This window comes from Bubalus kerabau, chromosome 15, assembly GCF_029407905.1.
Source record: "Bubalus kerabau isolate K-KA32 ecotype Philippines breed swamp buffalo chromosome 15, PCC_UOA_SB_1v2, whole genome shotgun sequence".
Taxonomy (NCBI): Eukaryota; Metazoa; Chordata; class Mammalia; order Artiodactyla; family Bovidae; genus Bubalus; species Bubalus kerabau.
In genome coordinates this window covers 52,290,967-52,311,836 of record NC_073638.1, presented here as the reverse complement: position 1 = coordinate 52,311,836, position 20,870 = coordinate 52,290,967, and the positions used below count along the sequence as shown (strand labels likewise).

The window sequence follows — 20,870 nt, the reverse complement described above, 5'->3', positions numbered from 1 at the left end:
TTACAGATGCGGAAGCATGCACAGTTACTAAAGTCCTAGAGCCAGAATTTTTTTTTTTTTTTTTAATTTGGCTCCAGCTTTTTTGGCCGTGCTGGGTATTTGTTGTTACATGTGGGGGCTCTCTAGTTGTGGTGATCGAGGGTTACTCTTTGTTGCATGGGCTTCTCATTGTGGTGGCTTCTCTTGTTGCGGAGCACAGGCCCTAGAGCACGAGGGTTTCAGTGGTTGTGGCTCGAAGGTTCTAGAGCTTGGGCTCAGTAGTGGTGGTGAATGGGCTCAGTTATTCCATAGCACATGGAATCTTCTCTGACCAGGAATTGCACCAGTGTTTCCTGCATTGGCAGGTGGACTTTTTAATCTACTGTACCACCAGGGATGTCCCTACAGCCAGAGTTGTAATTAGCCTGTCTAACTCCATACTCCATGCTCTTAACCATTATGCTATATTGCCTTCCTTCTGTTTCTCACCATTCTAGCCTGTACTTTATACAGCCGGGAACATAGGTCTGATCTGTGTTACTCCCCTTTACTTCTTCCCTTCAGAAACCTTGATTGTTTCCCATCACCTCCAGGATAACTTCTGAATTCCTTAGTGTGATGTCAGTACCTTATGGTTTAGTGCTCCTCAGCCTCACCATCTGCTACACCTTCCTAAAACTGCACGCCATGGCTCAGATGTAATAAGCTCTGTCTTTGCACATGCTGTTCTCCCTGCTAGAATGCTTTTTTTTTTTTTTTTAAACTTCTCTTTTGGTGAAACCATGCTCATCCTACTCATACTTTAAGTACCCAGCTTCAATGCCACTTCCTCGGTAAAGCTTTCCTCATCATGCCTTCCTGAGTTAATCCGTCCCTCACAGGGCCTGTAAAACAGTAGCTCCTCCTGTGTTCCTCTTCTGAAGTCTTTCACCAAAGTGAGAATCCTAGAGGTCTTTACTGCTCCTCACCTTTCCCATACTCCTGTTTCCTAAGATCTTGGAGCCTATTCCACAGTGCCTTTTAAATATACCTTTTTAAAGTTCCTACTGCCCTTGCCTGAGAGCAGCAGTTTTACTTCTGCTGTATCTGCCTCTGGACTCAGAGTCCTGCCAGATCCATCCTTTACACAGCACGTAACACGTATGCCATCCTCCTGCTCAGAATCCTTCAGTGCCGCACACTGCTCCTTTAGTAAGTCACTCCTGGTCTCCACTGCGCTTTCCAGTGTTCTCTCACCTTCTGTTCAGCACTACCCAAGGCCTTGTCCTTTGGGCTCATGTTTAGGTGAGTTATAGGTATGTCTCTTCACAGGATTCTGAGCCCATCTCATTCATCTGAACACAGTATTTCTAGGTTGGTTGTTTCATGTTTATAGTTGCATGTCTCTGATTAAATTTCATTAACTCTAAGAGTAACATATCTTAGGCATTTTGGGGACTTTGTATCGTGAATAGTTTTTTCAAAAGGGGTTTGGTCCTAAAGGGAGATTTCAGTTTTTAGAAAAACTGCTTGTTGGGGATTCTGTACTTCTCAGTGATGCCAGATATATGGAATGTTATTTTGTCAAATGGTGTTTAGTGTCTTTAAAGATGGAGAAAATCATTCCAGCTCTGCCACTTCACAAGCTGTAGTAGAAACAGTTTGAACAAGGAATTCAAAAGTGCTTTGAATGAATAAAAAGCTGTGCTGATGGGAAAGGTATATAGGATGTAGCTCAGTTGGACTGGAGAGAGCCATGGATTTAGAAGATGAATTCTGGTTCTGCAGCCTTGGTGGTTGACCCTGAGGGCAGATATTGCCTTCTTTTTTGAAGCCTAGGGTCCTAGTTATAAAAATGTCACTCATTATCAGAGAAATGCAAATCAAAACCACTATGAGGTACCATTTCACACCAGTCAGAATGGCTGCGATCCAAAAGTCTACAAGTAATAAATGCTGGAGAGGGTGTGGAGAAAAGAGAACCCTCTTACACTGTTGGTGGGAATGCAAACTAGTACAGCCACTATGGAGAACAGTGTGGAGATTCCTTAAAAAACTGGAAATAGAACTGCCTTATGATCCAGCAATCCCACTGCTGGGCATCCACACTGAGGAAACCAGAAGGGAAAGAGACACGTGTACCCCAATGTTCATCGCAGCACTGTTTATAATAGCCAGGACATGGAAGCAACCTAGATGTCCATCAGCAGATGAATGGATAAGAAAGCTGTGGTACATATACACAATGGAGTATTACTCAGCCATTAAAAAGAATACATTTGAATCAGTTCTAATGAGGTGGATGAAACTGGAGCCTATTATACAGAGTGAAGTAAGCCAGAAAGAAAAATACCAATACAGTATACTAACGCATATATATGGAATTTAGAAGGATGGTAACAATAACCCTGTGTACGAGACAGCAAAAGAGACACTGATGTATAGAACAGTCTTATGGACTCTGAGAGAGGGGGAGAGGGTGGGAAGATTTGGGAGAATGGCATTGAAACATGTAAAATATCATGTATGAAACGAGTTGCCAGTCCAGGTTCGATGCACGATACTGGATGCTTGGGGCTGGTGCACTGGGACGACCCAGAGGGATGGAATGGGGAGGGAGGAGGGAGGAGGGTTCAGGATGGGGAACACATGTATACCTGTGGCGGATTCATTTTGATATTTGGCAAAACTAATACAATTATGTAAAGTTTAAAAAATAAAATAAAATTAAAAAAAAAAAACACAAAACTGTTTAACCTTAAGCAACACATTGAAAAAAATGAAAAAAAAAATGTTAATAAACATACTTGCCTTTTAGGGTTCTAAGTTTAGGGGGGTTAATTGAGACATGAGACGTAGCCTTCTTTAAATCTTTGAAATCTGTTAAAATGTTAGGGTTTTTCAATTGTTTAAATTTTTTATCATGACCATGTTAGACACTAGATCCATGTATTTTACTTATTAGTAACATATTGACAGGTTTGGTTCTTGAGTTATCTGGCACCCCACTGAGAAATCTAATCCCTATTAATATGTTTTTGTTCATTTCTGTCAGTGGTTAAAATCATCCTGGTGTGGTAGAAGAAGTGGATTTGAACCAGAAAGACAGAGGTTTCAGTGCTGAGTGAGAGGTGGAGATATGAAAGAGAGGAAGAGGAAGACAGAGAGAGGATGGGAGAGAAGAGAAAAGAGAGAGATGTCCTCTGAGTTTTATGGCTACTTAAAGCTGATTTGAAACAGACCAGATCCTGGACAGTATCATGCTCTCCCAGCTCATGTTCTGAAATTACAAGTTGTCTCGAATTGGCAGTCCTTGCTCAGGCATAAGCAAATGAGCTTTTACAAATAAGCTGAACAATTTCTCTTGGGCAGAAGATAGGAAATCTTCAGCAGAGCTGTCACATGGACTCCAGTGTTGATCTAAGCGGGGACTAGAAGACCATTAAGGGCTCTTTCATCCTTGAGGTTCTGTGATTTGTTGGCCGGGTATAGAAAGCTGGTTTTCTTTAGGGTGTTGAGATCAATGTAATCATAAATTGCACTTTCTCTGTGGCTTTTATTTATGAAACCTTGTAAATGCCAAGTATGGCTCGTATTACTTTTCATTGTACCCCATGCAAAGTTGGAACTACCAGTTTTTGAGGACCTCCTCCTCTCATCAGGATTAATGAAACACCCTTGAGTGCCTCGCTTTGGGCATGGGACCCAGTAGGGTGACAGACAAAGTGCCTCTTTCTAGTGGACTTGCTATTTGGGGGAGAAGGAAGCCCTAACTGGTGAGGTTTTTGACCATGTACTGAGGAAATTCATTTTATTGCAAGATTCTTGTTGTTGAGAATGGTGTCCTGGAGAAAGAATCATGGGAAATTTTTGGAGATACCTTTAGATATGCTCTGACCCTCACCTTTTCCTGAGGCCCAAGTTAGGGCAAGTGCCTTGCTTGAAAGCCACAAGTACAGTCTGTGGCTGACACAGAATTTCCCTCCAGTCACTTCCAACACCAAACCTAGTGTGTTTTCTATTACTGGCAAGGCTGTCTCCAGGAGTTGCAGATCTTTACATTAAAACTGTTCCTTTTGTTTCTTTGACCTTTCTCATCATCAGTTCTGTGCTTGTGAGCAAACACTATGCTAGACATGTTGCCTGTAGGGACAGAGCCGTTTGCTCCTCTGTGACAGTGAAACAGGGTGAACAGGTTCTTAGGTGTTTTGCAGAAAGACCTCCTTGAGGGAGAAGTGAATAGAGCCTCTTGGATGTCATAATGAATCCTCTCTGGGTTTTGATATGCCCTCTGCTTTTCTCCCCAGGAAGCTCAGGCTTGCCAACACTGCCTCATTACTTAGCCCCTACCCTCTGGAGAGGGAGAATAAGGCCTGGTAAATAAGCTCCAGATCAGGGTTCTGAAATACTGTCCTTCCCTCCAGCCAATGGTATTTCCTCCAGCCTTCTTTCTCCATGGCTTCTCACCCTTTAGATATGTCCAACATCCCTTCTAGGAGAAGACTTCTCTTCTGTGCTTGCTGATTCAGAAGAGTTTTGGCCCTTTAATGTTTATAAAGCTCTTGCATCTTCAGAAAAAAATTTTAGTGATTACTTAAAAATGCTTTATTTATTTGGCTGCGCCAGGGGTTAGCTGTGGCACACGGGACCCTCGATCTCTGCTGTGGCATGAAAACTCGTGGTTGCAGCATGGGGGATCCAGTTCCCTGACAGGGAGTGAGCCTGGGTCCCCTGCACTGGGAGTGTGGAGTCTTAGATACTGGACCACCAGGGAAGTCCGTTTAGGGGTTATCTTGGAAATTGGAACTGTTGAATGTTTTTGATTAAACGGTTGGTTTTTGGGAGGAGGTAGAGGTGCGAGGCTTCTTTGAGCCACTGAGGATGTGCTGCTGCCTTTTTTTTATTCAATGATTTGAGAGCAGCAGAGAATGGTCTAGAGACCAGATAGACAACTCACTACTCAGGTGACCAAGTCACTTAATTTCTGAGTCTCAGATTTTGTCATCTTTAGAAATAAAACCTACCTTAAGACTTCCTGAGAATTAGATAAAAGGACCATGTAAGAGGATGGATCTGGGCTCAAATTGGGCTCAGATTTTACCTCCAGCACTTATTCTTTGTGACCTTCAGCAAGTTATGTAACCATTCTCGGTTTTCCATTTCGGTAAAATAGGGATAATCATAGTATTTTGGGTTATTGTGTCACTGGGTTATTGTGAGGATTAAACAAAGTAAAGCTAAGAAGTGTTTAGCATAGTGTCTGCCACATACCAAGTGCTCATTAAATGTTAGCTATTAATTACAACAGTAACAGCAACAACAGTAATGATAGTCTTTAGGTATTTATTATGCTGGGACATCAAGTGGCAGAGGAAGGACTTAGAAGGCATTGCATAGGGTAGTGGATCCATAAGCATTTCTCCTGCCAACATTCCTTGTGGGAGGGCCTGTAGGGACTGAGAGAGAGGCTCTCGGTAGGCTTTAGCACGTAGCTTTCTGTGGCGAAAGCTTCCCTCCCAGGCTGGTAGGCTGAGGTGTGAGGTTCAGAGGGACCTCAGAAGACAGTTCGAAGACCAGTCTGGCAGGGTGGAGGGTTTGGGTAAGGGCAGTGACTGTGGAAGGTAAGACCTGGGCCGGGTCCCACAGGACTGTGAATACCAGGCAAATGGTTCGTATTAAGAACCACTCATTCCTGAACCATCTCAGGGGAATAGCTCCCTTCCTTTCTTCAGTTTAAACTTGTAAAAATGATAATACACTTTAAAAAATCATAATGTTTATATCTTAAACAAGAATAATAAATACCCATACACCATATACCACTCAATTCAGGAGATATAATATACCAGATGCCTTGAAAACACCTTGTGCGTTCTGTGCCCATCCCCAGTGCCGCCAGCCTCTACCTGAATTCAGATTTTGTGCTAGGTGTCGTTTTCTTCCCCTCCTTCTCTTTCTTTTAAAAATGGTTTTACCACTCTTATCGCAATCTTTCAGGGACCGTGAGCAGCGGCTGTGGAATCCAGCAGGAGCCATGGCCGGCTGACTGCCTGGCTAGGCTGGGAGGAGGGGTGGGGAGGTTCTTCTGGCCGGCTGCCCTGGGAGGGGAGGGGAGGGCTGGGGAAGGGAGGGGAGTGGTGCTCTGTGGTGGGGGAGGGAGAGGCCAGGGAAACTGGCCCAGCTCCTTGGGCTGTCCTGAGGAGCGGGCCCAGAAGCTTGGCAGCTGCAGTGGAGAGGTTCCAGAGGAGAGTTCAGCGCCTCTGAGGCCGCACAGCTGGAAGCTGTTGTCTTGAGTTTAAAGCCAAAGGAGGGCGGGAGGAGGACTTCTTGTATTCTTTTGAGACTCAGTATCAATCCTTTCGTGTGCTGGGGAGCTTCAGAGCTGACACAGTGCCAGATGTGGCAATGGTGATTTTAGGAGGCCTGCCTCCTATTTTCACCTCAGACCTTTTCTGGAGTATTGATCATGCCAGTCATTAAATCATGTTTGCCTCTTTGCTTTTCTATAAAAGCTTTGGTTTTTGCTTTGCCTTTACTTTCCTGGTGCATATTTGAATACCAAGAGCAATTGCTAACCACAGACTGCAAGTGATACGATGGGAATAGGATACAGGGTCTGCCCAGGAGAAGAAGTGGGACCATGGAGGTCTCTGCAGCAATGGGCCTCGTTCTGACTCCTTCCAGAACACCCCCACTAACTCAGCACAGTCCTTCTTTGGCGGCCAGAAGGTTGAATTTGGCCAGAAGGTTGAAAAGGCCAGAAGCCTTCCATCCAGATGTAGTTCCGTGGAACAGATTCAAGGAGCCCTAGGTACTATGGGGTATCATAGATGGTTATGCCCACGAGGAATTTACATTCTAGATGTGAAAACAAGACTTCCCTGCGTATACAGTCAAGGGAATACAAATGACAAATGCAGTATGTAGACACATTTTCTGATCACCAGTGTAATACGTGGTTATTAAAAATAAACTGAAACATAAAAAGAAATCCAGTGTAGAAAGTCCCCTACTATCTAACCCCATCACAAGATAACCAGTAATCGGGGTGTTGATAAAGTAAAATCCATAGAAGCATACTGATGGAAGGAAAGCAAGCATCCTGGCTGGGGACCTAGTCTCTTTCAGGGAGAAGCACCCCACTAGCTTCCCTGACAAATGGTGAGCGAACTTCCGCTTGGACATCTTGGTGACAAGGGGCCAAAACCCGTAAGTAGGAATTGACCTTTAAGTACCACCCTGTGCCTTACTTGCTAGTCAGTGTGCTGGGTTCCCTGGTAGCTCAGCTGGTAAAGAATCCGCCTGCAATGCAGGAGACCCCGGTTTGATTCCTGAGTCGAGAAGATCCCCTGGAGAAGGGATAGGCTACCTACTCCAGTATTCTTGGGCTTCCCTGGTGCCTCAGATGGTAAAGAATCCACAAAGCAGGAGACCTGGGTTCGATCCCTGGGTTGGGAACATCCCTTGGTAGAGGGCATGGCAACCCACTTCAGTATTCTTGCCTGGAGAATCCCCATGGATGGAGGAGCCCGGTGGGCTACAGTCCATGGGGTCGCAAAGAGTTGGACACAACTGAGTACGTATGCTCTCTGGAGTGTCCTCTAGCAGCACCTTTTGCATAGTTCAGTTCAGTTGCTCAGTCGTGTCCGACTCTTTGCAACCCCATGAATTGCAGCACGCCAGGCCTCCCTGTCCATTACCAACTCCCGGAGTTCACTCAAACTCATGTCCATCGAGTCAGTGATGCCATCCAGCCATCTCATCCTCTTGTCGTCCCCTTCTCCTCCTGCCCCCAATCCCTCCCAGCATCAGAGTCTTTTCCAATGAGTCAACTCTTTGCATGAGGTGGCCAAAGTACTGGAGTTTCAGCCTTAGCATCATTCCTTTCAAAGAACACCCAGGACTGATCTCCTTTAGAATGGACGGGTTGGATCTCCTTGCAGTCCAAGGGACTCTCAAGAGTCTTCTCCAACACCACAGTTCAAAAGCATCAGTTCTTCGGTGCTCAGCTTTCTTCACAGTCCAACTCTCACATCCATATGTGACTACTGGAAAAACCATAGCCTTGACTAGACGGACCTTTGTTGGCAAAGTAGTAGTTGCTTAATAAATGTGTGTGGTGTAAGTGCAAGTAAGAAGAGGGGCTTCCCAGTGACCCATGGGTTTCTCTCATGATTGGTGAGGGTCACTGTTTGGTGGGTGGAAACTCTGTGGTTTTGTTTTATGAGCATCAGACATCTTTTCTTTTTAGTTGCAAAGAGTCGGACACTACTGAGCGACTAAGCACAAGAAGTGTGTTGGGCATTTTATAGATGTTATTGAATCTTCATCACAATCTTACAAAATAAGTATCTATCCTTGTTTTACAAATAGAAGAACTGAGACTCAGTGTCCTGCCATTCACAAGCTGTGTGATCTGGGGCAAATTATTTTATCTCTGTGGCTCAGTTTACTCACTGTACAGGTGAGTGATAATAGTATCTACTCTTTGAGGGGAGTTTTTCAGATTAATGAGTTTAACACAATTAATGCACAGGAGACCAGCAGAACAGTGCTTGGCACATAGTCTGCACACAGTAAGCATTAGCTGCTATTTATTGCACCTTGTTTTCTTTCTTGTTCTATTAATAATGTGATCCCTAGCATTTCTACACTTATTTTAATTCTGTATATGGCTTCTCTGTCCTCCCTCCCACCCCTCACACTTTGTTCTTTACAATTCCTCCCTCAGCTTTCAGTCATTCCCTTCCCTTCATCCTGTCCCCACTGTGTCTGTCATTCCCCTTTCCACTCTCTAAGCTTCAACCTCCCCACCCATTGCCTGTCTCCTGTCTTATGGCAGCCTTCTGACCTGCTTCCCTGCTGCTAGTCTCATTCATTTATATACCAGAATAATTTCTCAAAGTACACTTCTCATCACACCACATCTCTGTGCTAGAAACAAACGATAAAATAAATATCTAAATCTTTGTTCCATTTCTTGAAGTTCAGAATTTTCCAAATCTTACCCCAGTTCTCCCTTCAAGTCTGTTCCTCCACTATGTCCACATCTTTCTGCTTTCCTTCTTCCTTACTTCTCTCTCCATTTCTATGTGGGCAAGTTCTACCTATGTGTTTTTAGATCCAGATTAAAATATCACTTAGTTTTTATTTTTAGTCCTTCCCTACTCTTGACTGGTTAGAATTTTTGTGTCTTTTTTTTTGTGAAAATTAGCACATGCTGTCTTGAAATATAATTTCAAGTCACACTGCTTATCTCCTGTGGAATTATAACCTACCTTAGTACAGATGCTTGGTGTAATTCTTCTTTGTGTGCTCTCTGGGCTTCCCTAGTGGCTCGGAGGGTAAAAAATCTGCCTGCAATGCAGGAGACTCAGGTTTGATCCCTGGGTTGGGAAGATCCTGTGGAAAAGAGAATGGCAACCCACTCCAGTATTCTTGCCTGGAAAATCCCATGGACAGAGAAGCCTGGTGGGCTACACAGTCCATGGGGTCGCAAAGAGTGGGACACGACTATGCTCTCTAGAGTGTCCTCTAGCAGTACCTTTTGCATAGTAGGTGCTTAATAAATGTTTGTGGTGTAAGTGCAGGTAAGATGAGGGGCTTCCTGATGGCCGGTGGGTTTCTCTCGTGATCGGTGAGGGTCATTGTTTGGGGGGTGGAAACACTGTGGTTTTGTTTTATGAGCGTCAGACATCTTTTCTTTTCGGCCCTGGCGGGGAGGCGGGAGCAGACACTGCCGACGGGTCCCAGTGCGTGTGTCTGCTGAGGGGCTCCTGCCTGCCGCCCGAGGTCCCGAGACTCGGCCCCTCAGCCCCTCCCCACCAGTGCTCGGCGGAACAGGGGATTAGGTTCTGGCAGCACAGCTGGGGTTTTGGCGGCCATTCCGCAGCCGACAATAGCGCGCAGTCACCCGGACAGGACAGCGCAGGCCCGCGCTCCAGGGCCGCCGTGGGCCCGGGCACCTGGTTTGGGTGGCCGAGGGGGAGGAGCGGGCGCGGCGCGGCAGCCCGGCCTAGCCACGCAGAAGGTACGGGCTGGAGAGGTTCCCTCGGGGAACGGGGCGGCCATGTCCCGGGGCAGGCGGCGCCCGCGGACGGAGGCCGGCGCTTTGTGTGCGAGCGAGCGGCGTGTATGCTTACGGACGCGGCCCGCCCCGGAGCCGGCAGGAAGCCGCCCCTTGTTTCCGAGGGCCTGCGTCCCGTGCGCTCTCTAAAGCCTCTGTTCCCGGGTCTTACTCCCTGCCCTGCTGTCCTCCAGGCAGGGCTGATCTAACCCGCGGGGCAGCCCGCGGCCTACTCTGCAGCGGCTGGCCAGAGACGGACGGGCTGTCACTGCCGCCTTAAGAGCGCGAAGGGGGAGTGTCCGGGGCTATCAGGTTTGTCAGGCAGGCCTCTGTGAGATGCGTTTCGTTGTGTTTATGCCACAGTTTGCTTTGGCGCTCGCCACTGTCGCAGTTCAGTATTTTTGTCTGCCGGCTCCTCCCCCCGCCGCCCCCACCCCGCGCGTCCTGGGCTCTTGTTTGCGGCCGGCTTCGGCAGCTCCCGCTCGGGCGCGCCGGGGGCCCCCTCCTCCCGGCCCCGACTGCCGCCCCTCCCCCCTCGCGGAGAGTGCCCTGCTCCCCGCTCGCGGAAGCTCGCTGCGCCTTTAAAGAAAGCAGACTCCTGGCTGTGACGCACTTCTGGCTGTCAGCCAGGAAGATCGCTCCTGCCAGGCAGACTGAGAAGAAAACCAACAACTTTTCTTTTGTGTGTGTGGGGTTACTTTCCACTAGACCCCCCCCCCCCCTTCCTCCTCTCAAGATTTAAATGCTAATGGTGGATTAAAACCTCTAGATCCGTGTGGCTTTGGGAGTCTGGTAAGGCCCCCCTCCCCTTTCCCCCCTGCACTGAGACTTTTTCTCCCTCACTGTTTCTCTGGGGTTTTGTTCAAACATGGAGGAGGGGGTGCGGTGGACTCTCCCCCCTCACCTCCCTTTCCTGCGCCATCCTTGAAGGGGAGGGAGAGGAGAGGGAGAGCAAATAAACACTCAGAAACAGGCGCTGGGAGCAGAGCTTGCCAACATCCGGGAGTTGGCGCCTTTTAGAGCAAAGGGTCGCTTTCTTTCCCCCTCGCGTAGATGTCAGCGTGTTTTTGTTCGGAGGGAGAAAGCGTGTGCGCCTGCACGTTGAGCTGTAGACAGCTCTGGAGAGCGTCTATTCCTGAGTGAGGCCTGGGTGTGTACACAACGGTGGGGAGTGAAAAAGGTTCATTTTGTCCGCTGGTAGGGACCAGGGTGTGTTGATATAGCAGTGGGGGCAGGTGCTGATAAGCTGCTGGAGTTGGGGGGGTGTGTGTAGTGTCGGGCTGTAGGCCCCAGATCTGGTTCTTGATTGCAGCCCTTGTGCCCACCTCTTTCTGATCTGGACCCTACAGAGCATAGGGGGAAGGGCAGATACTAGTAAGCCACTTTGAAGAAACCAGGGAAACCTTGGTTTCCCTTGCAGTCCTTCTTGTGTTCCTCACCAGGACACTGGGCCAAATTCTAGGCTACACAGAGGGGCTGGTCTGCGTGCAGAGGAGGAGGCCTGAGTCCAAAGTGAGCCCCTTCGAGGGCTTGGGAGTACAGCCAGCACCACTGGTTTGCCCTGACCTCAGGAGTGCAGAGAAACTCTTTGGAGTTGGACAAGACCTCCTGCTCAGAACTCCTCAGGGGTTGAAGAGGACTGTGTTTTCCCCTCATTGGCTTCTCTTAGAGCTGCTGGTTCTTGGGCTTTTTACCTCCTCCTAGCCAGGGCTGCACCAGCAGGATATTTCCTATCCTGTTCTTTATGACATGTGAGCCAGTGGTGACATGAATTGGCCTTTGTTGGGTCACTCTGGAGTAACCCAGCAGATGAGGTCTGGGTGCTTGCCTGAGTGTGCCTCCTCTCCTGTTAGAGGAAAGGAGCACCCTCAAGATCAGGGTGTTCACTCTGGATGTGGGGGTATCCTTTTAGAAAGACGTATGGAGGTCACAAGCAGGCAGGCTGTCTAGGTAAGTAGTGGTAAATCTTGCATGGGCACAGAGTTGGGACAGCCATTTCTCTCGTGAGTTGTGGGCCTTCGGAACCCACGGTAGAAAAGCAGTGGGTCACACAGCTGAAACCTTTGAGGTGAGGGTTTGTGTGGGCTTTGGGTCCCAAAAGTCTGGGAATGGGAGTTAGCACCTAAAAGAATGAAGATTCAGCAGAGGCAAGGGCCCCTGTTCTGAGTACAGTTCTGCAGCTTTCTGAGACCACAGGGCACTTTGGTGTTATCATGGTGTTCATGAGGGCAGTTAGTGGCTAAGAAGTGGTCTCAGAAGGAGCTGGCACCCAATTTGGGGGGCGGGGTGAGGAGAGTAGTGCTGCCACAACTCAAAAGTCTGGCCTTTGGCCTGTATTTGGTCAGTGCTTAAAACTGAAGGTTTTCCAGAACAGACCCCAGAGCTCAGCAACCTGACCCTCCAGTCCTGGTCCTTCCATCTGAGCAGGTGGTTTGCATTAGCTTCAGCCCTGGTAGGAAACCAGGACTAGGTTTTAACTCTTTAAGACCCAGAGAGGGTACAGGCCAGGTCCCTGCGTGTCTCTTGAGTGTCAAGTTCTTGTCCTGATTTATCTTCTCTGGAGACAGAGGGGTTACCTTAAATGTGGGGATTTATCCTGACATGAGGGAGTTACATTATGTCAGTTGTGAAAATGTCAAGAGGATACAAGACCTTTGGTATAAGGCAGCTGCTTTTGTGTCTTGGTTCCTTTTTGAGCCCAGGGCAAAGAGAGTGCTTCTCTGCTGAGGGCACTTCTTTTCAAAGAGAGATAGGTTGGAATTCTGAAGGTGTCCACAGAGGACCTGCATCTCAAGATTTTTATTTGTTAGTTTGTTGATTGAGGGTTTGGGGGGTGGGTTGGGGGTGAGTTGCTTGATTGAATTGGGGGTGAATCTTAGCAGACCTTTCTGTGAAATGGTTCCAGGCTGCAATCGCGGGGATCTGTTTTTCCATCACCATCACCCAGTCTTCTGGGTGGGGCCTGCCTCAGATTTCAGGGGGAGGGTGTGGAGGATGGTGCTCTGGCTGGGAGCCCTAGGGTTTCAAGCCAAGGTCTGCTTAAAGTTGTAGTCCCATTGCCGAGGTCTAGCTGTGTCACTGGCTTCAGTCATTCATTACCCAAGGTGAGTGAATGACTGAGCTGCTGTAAAGGCTCTCACCCCAGTGTCCTGTCTCTGAGAAAGTGCCCCTCTGTGGGATTTGACCTGATAAGGTCTTTCCTTATGTTGAATATTGAATTCTGCCTGTTTGTGTGCCTGGGGAGCACAGAAGAAGGCATTTGGCCTTGACACCAGTATTAGACAGGCTCCCCTGGGAGGACGTAAGGGTTGTGTGTTTTGCCTCTGAGATGAAGGGAAGAGGTGGGTCAGGTCATTTTTAGCAACACAGCTGTGGAATCTCTCAGAGGCGGCAAGATCCACCTCCGGTTGCAAATGCAATTTCTGACTGCAGTTTTGGGCCTCATCAAAAGGACAGTGAGTCTGGAGAGGCAGCAGGGGGGTTGACGGGGAGGTGATCAGGGCCTCATTGCCCTTGTTCCTGAATACCTCTGAGGTTTTATTTTTTTTGCACTTGGACATTGCTGCCTTTACTCCAAGGGCCAAGCGTGGTCCTTGTGATAACTTTGACCAACCACAGAAAAGACTTTGTGCAGTTCAGTAGTTGAGGCCATCTGCCTTCATCCTGTCGAGGGAGCAAGACAGTCAGTGCCCATAGATGGGCCGCACTGGGTGAACATCATCAAGAACCGAGGAATACATAAGCCCCTTAGCTTCTCTGCCCTCCTGAGAACTCTTCGTTAACCACTACACTTGCTTTTGCCAAAACCTGGGTGAATTGGCTCATTTCCAAAACTGTGATGTTTGTATGGCAGGTGGAATCACATTGGGTTTTGCAGGGTCAGGAAGCAATTAATTACAATTAGCATTTAGTTATATTTAGCATTTAATTATTCTATTATTTCGTGCGCTTCTATGTTTAATTTTACTTCCTCTGTAAGCCCCTCAAAGCAGGGACCATGTCATTGTCTCCCATTTCCCATGTAGCTTCCAGCACAGGATGAGCATATGTAAGGACTAAGAAAGTAACCTTTTTGGTTGGTTTTATTAAGCAGAGTACACTTGCAGAGGAAGGCCTAAGAGATGATGGGTAGTGGATTATCAGATTTAGGTATCTCTTTCCCCTATTAGACAGTGAGCTCCTTATGGACAAGCATGGCATCTTATCCCCAGCACCTTGTATTCAGATAGTACTCAGCATGTGTTGGTCCCACAGAGCCCACAGCTTGGAGATGCTGATATATAGGGAAAGTTATAGGTGATGTGGCTCTTGCCACTCTTGTTCCTCCTTCTACTGGAGTAGTGACAGACTTGGCACCCATGGCAGTAAGAGGTGGGGGGGTGGGACTGATTACTCTCATGAAGATTTGTAGGAGTTATGTGAGCTGCTAAGAGATGTTGGGGAATATGTAGTCACCGGGGTGTGTGGTCTCTTGAGCAGTTTGGCAGACAGATGGAAGATTCCCACTGGAAAGGAAAATTGGGAGTAAAAATACCAGAACAAGTACCTGATCTTTCATTAACTGTCCCCTGGGATCTCTACCAGCATTGGATTTGGCTTCATCCAGTCTCCCATGGCACCCCGCTCCAGTACTCTTGCCTGGAAAATCCCATGGATGGAGAAGCCTGGTGGGCTGCAGTCCATGGGGTCGCGAAGAGTCGGACATGACTGAGTGACTTCCCTTTCACTTTTCACTTTCATGCGTTGGAGAAGGAAATGGCAACCCACTCCAGTGTTTTTGCCTGGAGAATCCCAGGGACAGGGGAGCCTGGTGGGCTGCCGTCTATGGGGTCACACAGAGTCGGACACGACTGAAGTGACTTGGCAGCAGCAGCAGTCTCCCATTGGAGCCATGTCTTTGATATTGCTGTGGGGGATACAGAAATCCAGAATTTGATGGTTTTCCCTAAAGACTTGGTTATTGTTAATTAGGCAGACTTTGGGTACCTACAGAAAGAGCCAGAAATCAATCTTTTTGCTTAAGGACTGTGATCATTTATTGAATACCTACTGTGTGCCAGGCACTATGCTATTTGCTTTATGTGTTTTGTCTTGAAGCATCACAGTAAATAACCTGGAGAGGTTTTTGCAGATCCTTTTTTGCAGGTGAGGAAACTGAGACTAAAAGAAGTTAATGCTACTTGTCCAAGGTCACAAGAGCTTGGTCACATGGAATCAGCATTCAGACCTAGGTGTGTCTGAAAAACCATGTTTGTTCCACCTTTTAAGGGCACCACGTCCCAAAGAGTAGGGCTGAAGTCCAGCTTTGAGTGTTGTATTTTCTAAGGGACAGAAAGATTGTGTGTAGAGCTTGTGGACGTTAAATTAAATGCAGAGTTCTTTATTGTCAGCTATGACACTGTATGTTATATAGAATGATTTTGATGTATGCTCTGAGCTCTCCAAAAACTCCCATGGTGTCTTGGTAGATTAAGTGCTGAGTAACTTATCGAAGCTGGTAAATGAAGCCATTTCCCCCTTCTTCCTTCATCGTGGATATCTGATGTAATTAACTACCCTGCCTCTTCTCTTGGGTTCCAGGTGCATCGGGGTGACTGTCTGGTTTCACCAAGATGACGCTCCATGCCACCCGGGCGGCTGCACTCCTCACTTGGGTGAGTGGTTTTCCTCTGCTTTTGTGAGCCACAGTTCTCCAGGAAGCTTGGGAGAGGTGAGAGAGGAGTTCTCTAGGAGTCAGGGCTATGTAGAGTCTTCTCTCCAGATAAAGAAAACACAGTTTTCTTTTGCCTTTCCCCGTAGCTTTTTTTTAATTGGGGTATAATTGATTTACAATGTTGTGTTACTTTCAGGCGTACAGCAAAGTGAATCTGCTACACAAATACATATACCCACTCTTTTTAAGATTTTTTCCCCCATATAGTCCATTACAGAATATTGAGTAGAGCTCCCTGTGTTGTACAGTAGGTCCTTATTAATTATCTATTTTATGTGTAGCAGTGTGTATTTGTCAGTCCTAATCTTCGAGTTTATTCCTTACCCCCTTGTAACCGTAAGTTTATTTTCTACATCTGTAACTCTATTTTGGTTTTGTAGATAAGTTCATTTGTGGCCTCTTTTTAGGTTCCACATATAAATGGTATCATGTGGTATCTGTCTTTCACTGCCTGACTTACTTCATTTAGTATGAGAACCTCTAGGTTCATCCTTGTTGCTGCGGATGGCATTATTTTGTTCTTTTTATGGCTGAGTTCCCCTCAGTTTTTAAAAATTTATTTATTTATCTGTTGGCTGTGCTGGGCCTTCATTGCTTCAAGGGCTTTTTCTCTAGTTGCGACGAGAGGTGGCTACTCTGCAGTTGTGGTGCGTGGGCTTCTCACTGTGGTGGCTTCTCTTGTTGCAGTGGTGGGCTCAGTAGTTGTGGTGCATGGGCTTAGTTACTCTGAGACATGTGGGATCTTCTGGGACCGGGTATCAAACCCATGTCTCCTGCATTGGCAGGTGGATTCTTTACCACTGAGCCACCAGGGAAGCCCTCCCCTTGGTATTTAACTTTGATTATTTCTGATGATGTTGCTGCTGACAAGTGATCCATGACTTCACTTGTATAGCTTAGAAAAGGCCTCTCTGAGGTATATACTCCCTTTCAGTGAAGGGAAGGGTGGCTGCAGAACAGCCCGGCAGCCCATGTTTGCCCCCTCCGTGTGCATGTTTCTTTCTTTTTTTTTTTTTTCCTTTCACGTTTCTGAAAAAGGATTGATGCTGGATTTCGTTGACGTGTAGGGACTTTGGTCTTGAAAGGCCTTTAATCTCAGGGCAAGGTTCTCCTTGCTTGCTTTACTGTGTTTCTGTCAGCTTCCATTGTCCTCCTAGTGCCTTGATTACTTCACCAAAATTCTTCTCCTATGTCTTTTCATATACTTCTGCCTAAGACAATGGCAAATAACAAAATAACGCTGAGCATTGGGAGCTTAAAGGTACAGAGAAACAGAAACTGCCACACAGTGTAATGATGACATGCGAGGATCTTAGAGGCAGACAGCCCAGCTTAATTAGAATTGTTGCTCTGGCTTATCTGTGTGACCCAGGACAAGTTACTTAGCCTCTCAGCACCTCATTTTAAAAATGGAAATAATAATATTACCTCATGGAGTTATTATGAGAATATGAGATATGTCTGTAAAAAACACTTAAATATTAAAATATTGCCTGGGGGAATTCCCTGGCAGTCCAGTGGTTAAGACTCCATGCTTCCACTGCAGGGGCATGGATTTGATCTGTGGTTGGGGAACTAAGGTCCTGCATGCTGTACAGAGTGACCAATAAATAAATAAGTTAATAACACGTCACACAGAGTGACCAATAAATAAATAAATAAATATGCTCCACAGAGTGGCTGATAAGTAAATAAATAAAATGAGTAAGTACATACAGTACTGCCTGGGCATGCTATTTGGTAGAGGGTATTTTAGTAGTCACCCTAACTACTGATCAAAAAGACTAATTAAAGAGCCAACTTTAAGAAAAAATTACAGAATTAGGAAATGAATGTTTAATTTCCAAGTAAGGTGGATTTACTAAAACTGTCCTTATAATCACTGTCAATTCTGTAGTCAGGAAATAATGTGTTTAGTGTCCAAAACGTGTGTTCTTAATCTTCAGCTTCTGAAATAGATTCAAATTTTAGTTGTATAGTTTAAGATGGGTGTTTTATATTTATATTTTTATTTACATTTCAGTGTTTTATGTCTGTATTAGAAGCATTATCTCTTTCTCCTCTTCCCCAGGAAAAGACTGGTTGAGTAGTGTCTGTGTGCCTAGTTCAGTTGATGAAGTGATCTTTAGGGGTCCTTCAGCTGCATTGTTTTAAGTTTATCAGTTTATTTATATTGGTTTTAGGCTTGGTTTTATAGTGACTACTACAGTTTACCGAGAAGACACAAAAAAGACTGGTTTTATTTAACAGCAGATACTTGTATGCTTTTTTGAAAAATCAGAGTGAACGTACATTAATATATTAAAATATAGTTAGATACAATTTTTCAATTGAAATACATTAGGCAGCTAAGTGGATTTTATAACACTGTAGCAACATGGAATAGTGCTTGTTAGTGAGAAGAGTGGCATCCACACAGACACATGCATGTGACAATCACAGCGGTGATTTCTTTTTTAATGACCTAGGAAAAAAGAGAAATAAATCAAAATGTTAGAAGTACAGGTATTAAAATACTAGAGTGAGTGGAATTTTTTGTTTTCCAAGTTTTCAGTAATTTATTTTCTAATGTAAAGATAAACCTATATTTTATTTAAATTGAAGTAGGGCTTGAAATTATTCTGTACCCAGCAATTATAGTGAATAAATTGTTGTAGGGAATGTAAGGAACTTTAAGATTCAGCCACCGTAAATGACCCTGATAGCCTCACAGGAAGTTCCTGGGTTCTTCAGTGAGCTTGGCCCTCGCTCACATTTTATATCCTGACTAGAGATGAAGGAGCTTGTCTGCTTCCTCAGCTTTCAAATGATTTCCCATTTAAGAGCAAAATAATGCACAGGAAGGAAATATATTTTTATATCCATGAAAGAAACTGTTGCTGAGTTATTGCTTAATTGATATGAGATGAATCCTGATTCCTCAAGTTAAACCAGCTAACTGGTATGATTTTTTCCCAATCTTGTTAGTGAATGAGCATTCACAGCCCTTGAATGTATTTATGTAGGTTCAGATATTAAAAGAAGATAGTTTTTGGATGCTTAAGTCATTGTAGTCTCTTCATTTTCAACAGATAGAAAGGGACCGTGGCTTGGAATATTCAGAATCTTCTTTAAAAATGCACACGGGCCTTTTCTAATTAGATTAAGCACACACACACACGCACACACACCTGTGCCCCTAAAGATAGTATAAATGAAGAGCATGTGCATGCATGCACACACACACACACATGCCCCCAAAGATGGTATAAATTATTATCTTTAAGAGTCCAATGAAAGGTTCTATTTTATATTCCACATTTAAATTTTTTTTTTTACTTTCAATCCACTTTAATTTAGATCATTTAGAAGTTCTCAATATAAAATTATTTAATGGAAATAAGTACTATCGTTTCTGTAACTGATGACTGATTTTTTTTTTTTTCATTCTCATGATTCTCCAGTGTAGTCAGCTAATTTAACTAAGAAGTAGAAGTATTGCTGGATCTGTTTCATTATTTTAATTTTTATTAACCATAGCAGAGCCTTGCATTTAGTCCTCTTACTTGATAATGTGTTCTTTCATCCACAATTTCATTTGAACACACACTGGCCCCCTAAAGTAGGTAAGTTTGACAAGCGAGAAAATAGGCGCAGAAAGAAACAAAATTGGTAACAAATGTTCCTGGCAAGTTAGTGGACGGAGGAGCTGGATTCAAAATCCTTGTCTGGGAGCCTCTTCTAGTGCCTGTTGAAGAGCACATTTGAGGGGGAGGGACAAATTAGGGGTGTGGGATTAACTGCTACACTAAATAGAAAAGCACCAAGGATATACTGCATAGCACAAGGAATTATTTGCAGTGTTTTGTAATAACCTATCATGGAGGATAATCTGCAAAAATACTGAATCACTGTGAAACAATTTTGTCAATCAACTACTTCAGTTAAAATAAAGAGTACATTTAATAGAATGTACTCATTTGCGCATAACTGCTACTCTGAAGTTTTTAAAAATACCTTGTAAAGCAGGATATGTCTCCCTTCTCCCTCGGTCTTGCATATGTGATTGACTGACTTAGCAAACCCTTCCTTCCTAATAAGGAATCGCAAAGGTAAACTTTAGCCCAGACTTCTGCACTCGGTACCAGTGGAATTTATGAGGTTTTCCCGTAGAAGTCAACCATGCATGCTTGTTGAATACCCTCTGTACCTGGTTCATCTGTGTGTGACTGCTGGTGAACTTTCTAGTGGCAAAGACTGAGTTAGATGAATGCCTGCCTGAAGGCCAGGAATGGGAAAGGTGATGGAATCTGAATTGACACGTTTTTCTTTGGGGTTTGTAGCTCTTCGTTTCCTTCCTCCCTCCTTTTTCTTTGTTATCGTGTGTTCCCATCGTTTCTCCCTGCCTTAGCCAAAGTTTCATGTCTGGAAAGAATTTAAAAATGCATCAATTATGAGATTTTATGTCTGTGTGGGAGCATATAAAATATACCTAGTATTTAATATCAACTTTAAGTGGATACAAAATTCAGATTTCAAGAGCTATAAAATCAAGAGATACAAAGGGCTGTAAATGTAACATCTGAGCTGTAAACATTCAAGAAATACAAAGGGCTATATAAAAAAAGCCTTTCTTTTTCCTACCCCTCACTCCCAGCCTCAGGTTCCTCTCTTGGGGTACAAGTTTCTTTCATTCTTTCTAGAACCATTTTATGCCCAATTACATTTAAAATACACCCGAGTGCTGGAACATTCTAGGAGAACTTAAGCTCTTATTCAAAGGATAAGAAGCCAAAGGAAGGACTCTGAGAGCAGCTTTCAGGTGGCCTTTAGTGGATGAGTTGGTGCAGCAACATTCCTTTGCTGAAATTAAAAGTCCTAGAATCGCCTGTTCCTGCATTCCTTTAGCTGCAACTATAGGCTCTCAGAAAGGGCTTCCCAAGTGGCACTAGCAGTTAAAGAGCCTGCCTGCCAATGCAGTGAGACATAAGAGATGCGGGTTCGATCCCTGGGTTGGGAAGATCTCCTGGAGAAGGGAATAGCAACCTACTCCGGTATTCTTGCCTGGAGAATTCCATAGACAGAGGAGCCTTGTGGGGTACAGTCCAGGGGGGTGCAGAGAGTCGGGTACGACTGCAGCAACTTAGGACGCAC

General features: G+C 45.3%; 1 protein-coding gene across 8 annotated transcripts in view; it reads left to right on the top strand.

Annotated features, from left to right (window-relative positions):
• Nucleotides 1–20,870, top strand: part of NUMA1 (nuclear mitotic apparatus protein 1) — a 72,755-nt gene that overhangs the window by 26,253 nt on the left and 25,632 nt on the right. For 2 of the 8 annotated variants that reach the window (XM_055548960.1, XM_055548953.1), the window contains exons 1-2: nt 10,632–10,816; nt 15,605–15,678. In XM_055548960.1, coding sequence (XP_055404935.1) covers nt 15,637–15,678 — 42 coding nt within the window. In that variant the 5' untranslated portion in view covers nt 10,632–10,816; nt 15,605–15,636. Of the gene's footprint in view, nt 1–9,735; nt 9,989–10,032; nt 10,337–10,629; nt 10,817–10,961; nt 11,175–15,604; nt 15,679–20,870 lie in introns of those variants that run through there. The other 6 variants (XM_055548955.1, XM_055548958.1, XM_055548954.1 and 3 more) reach the window with 5 other exon arrangements.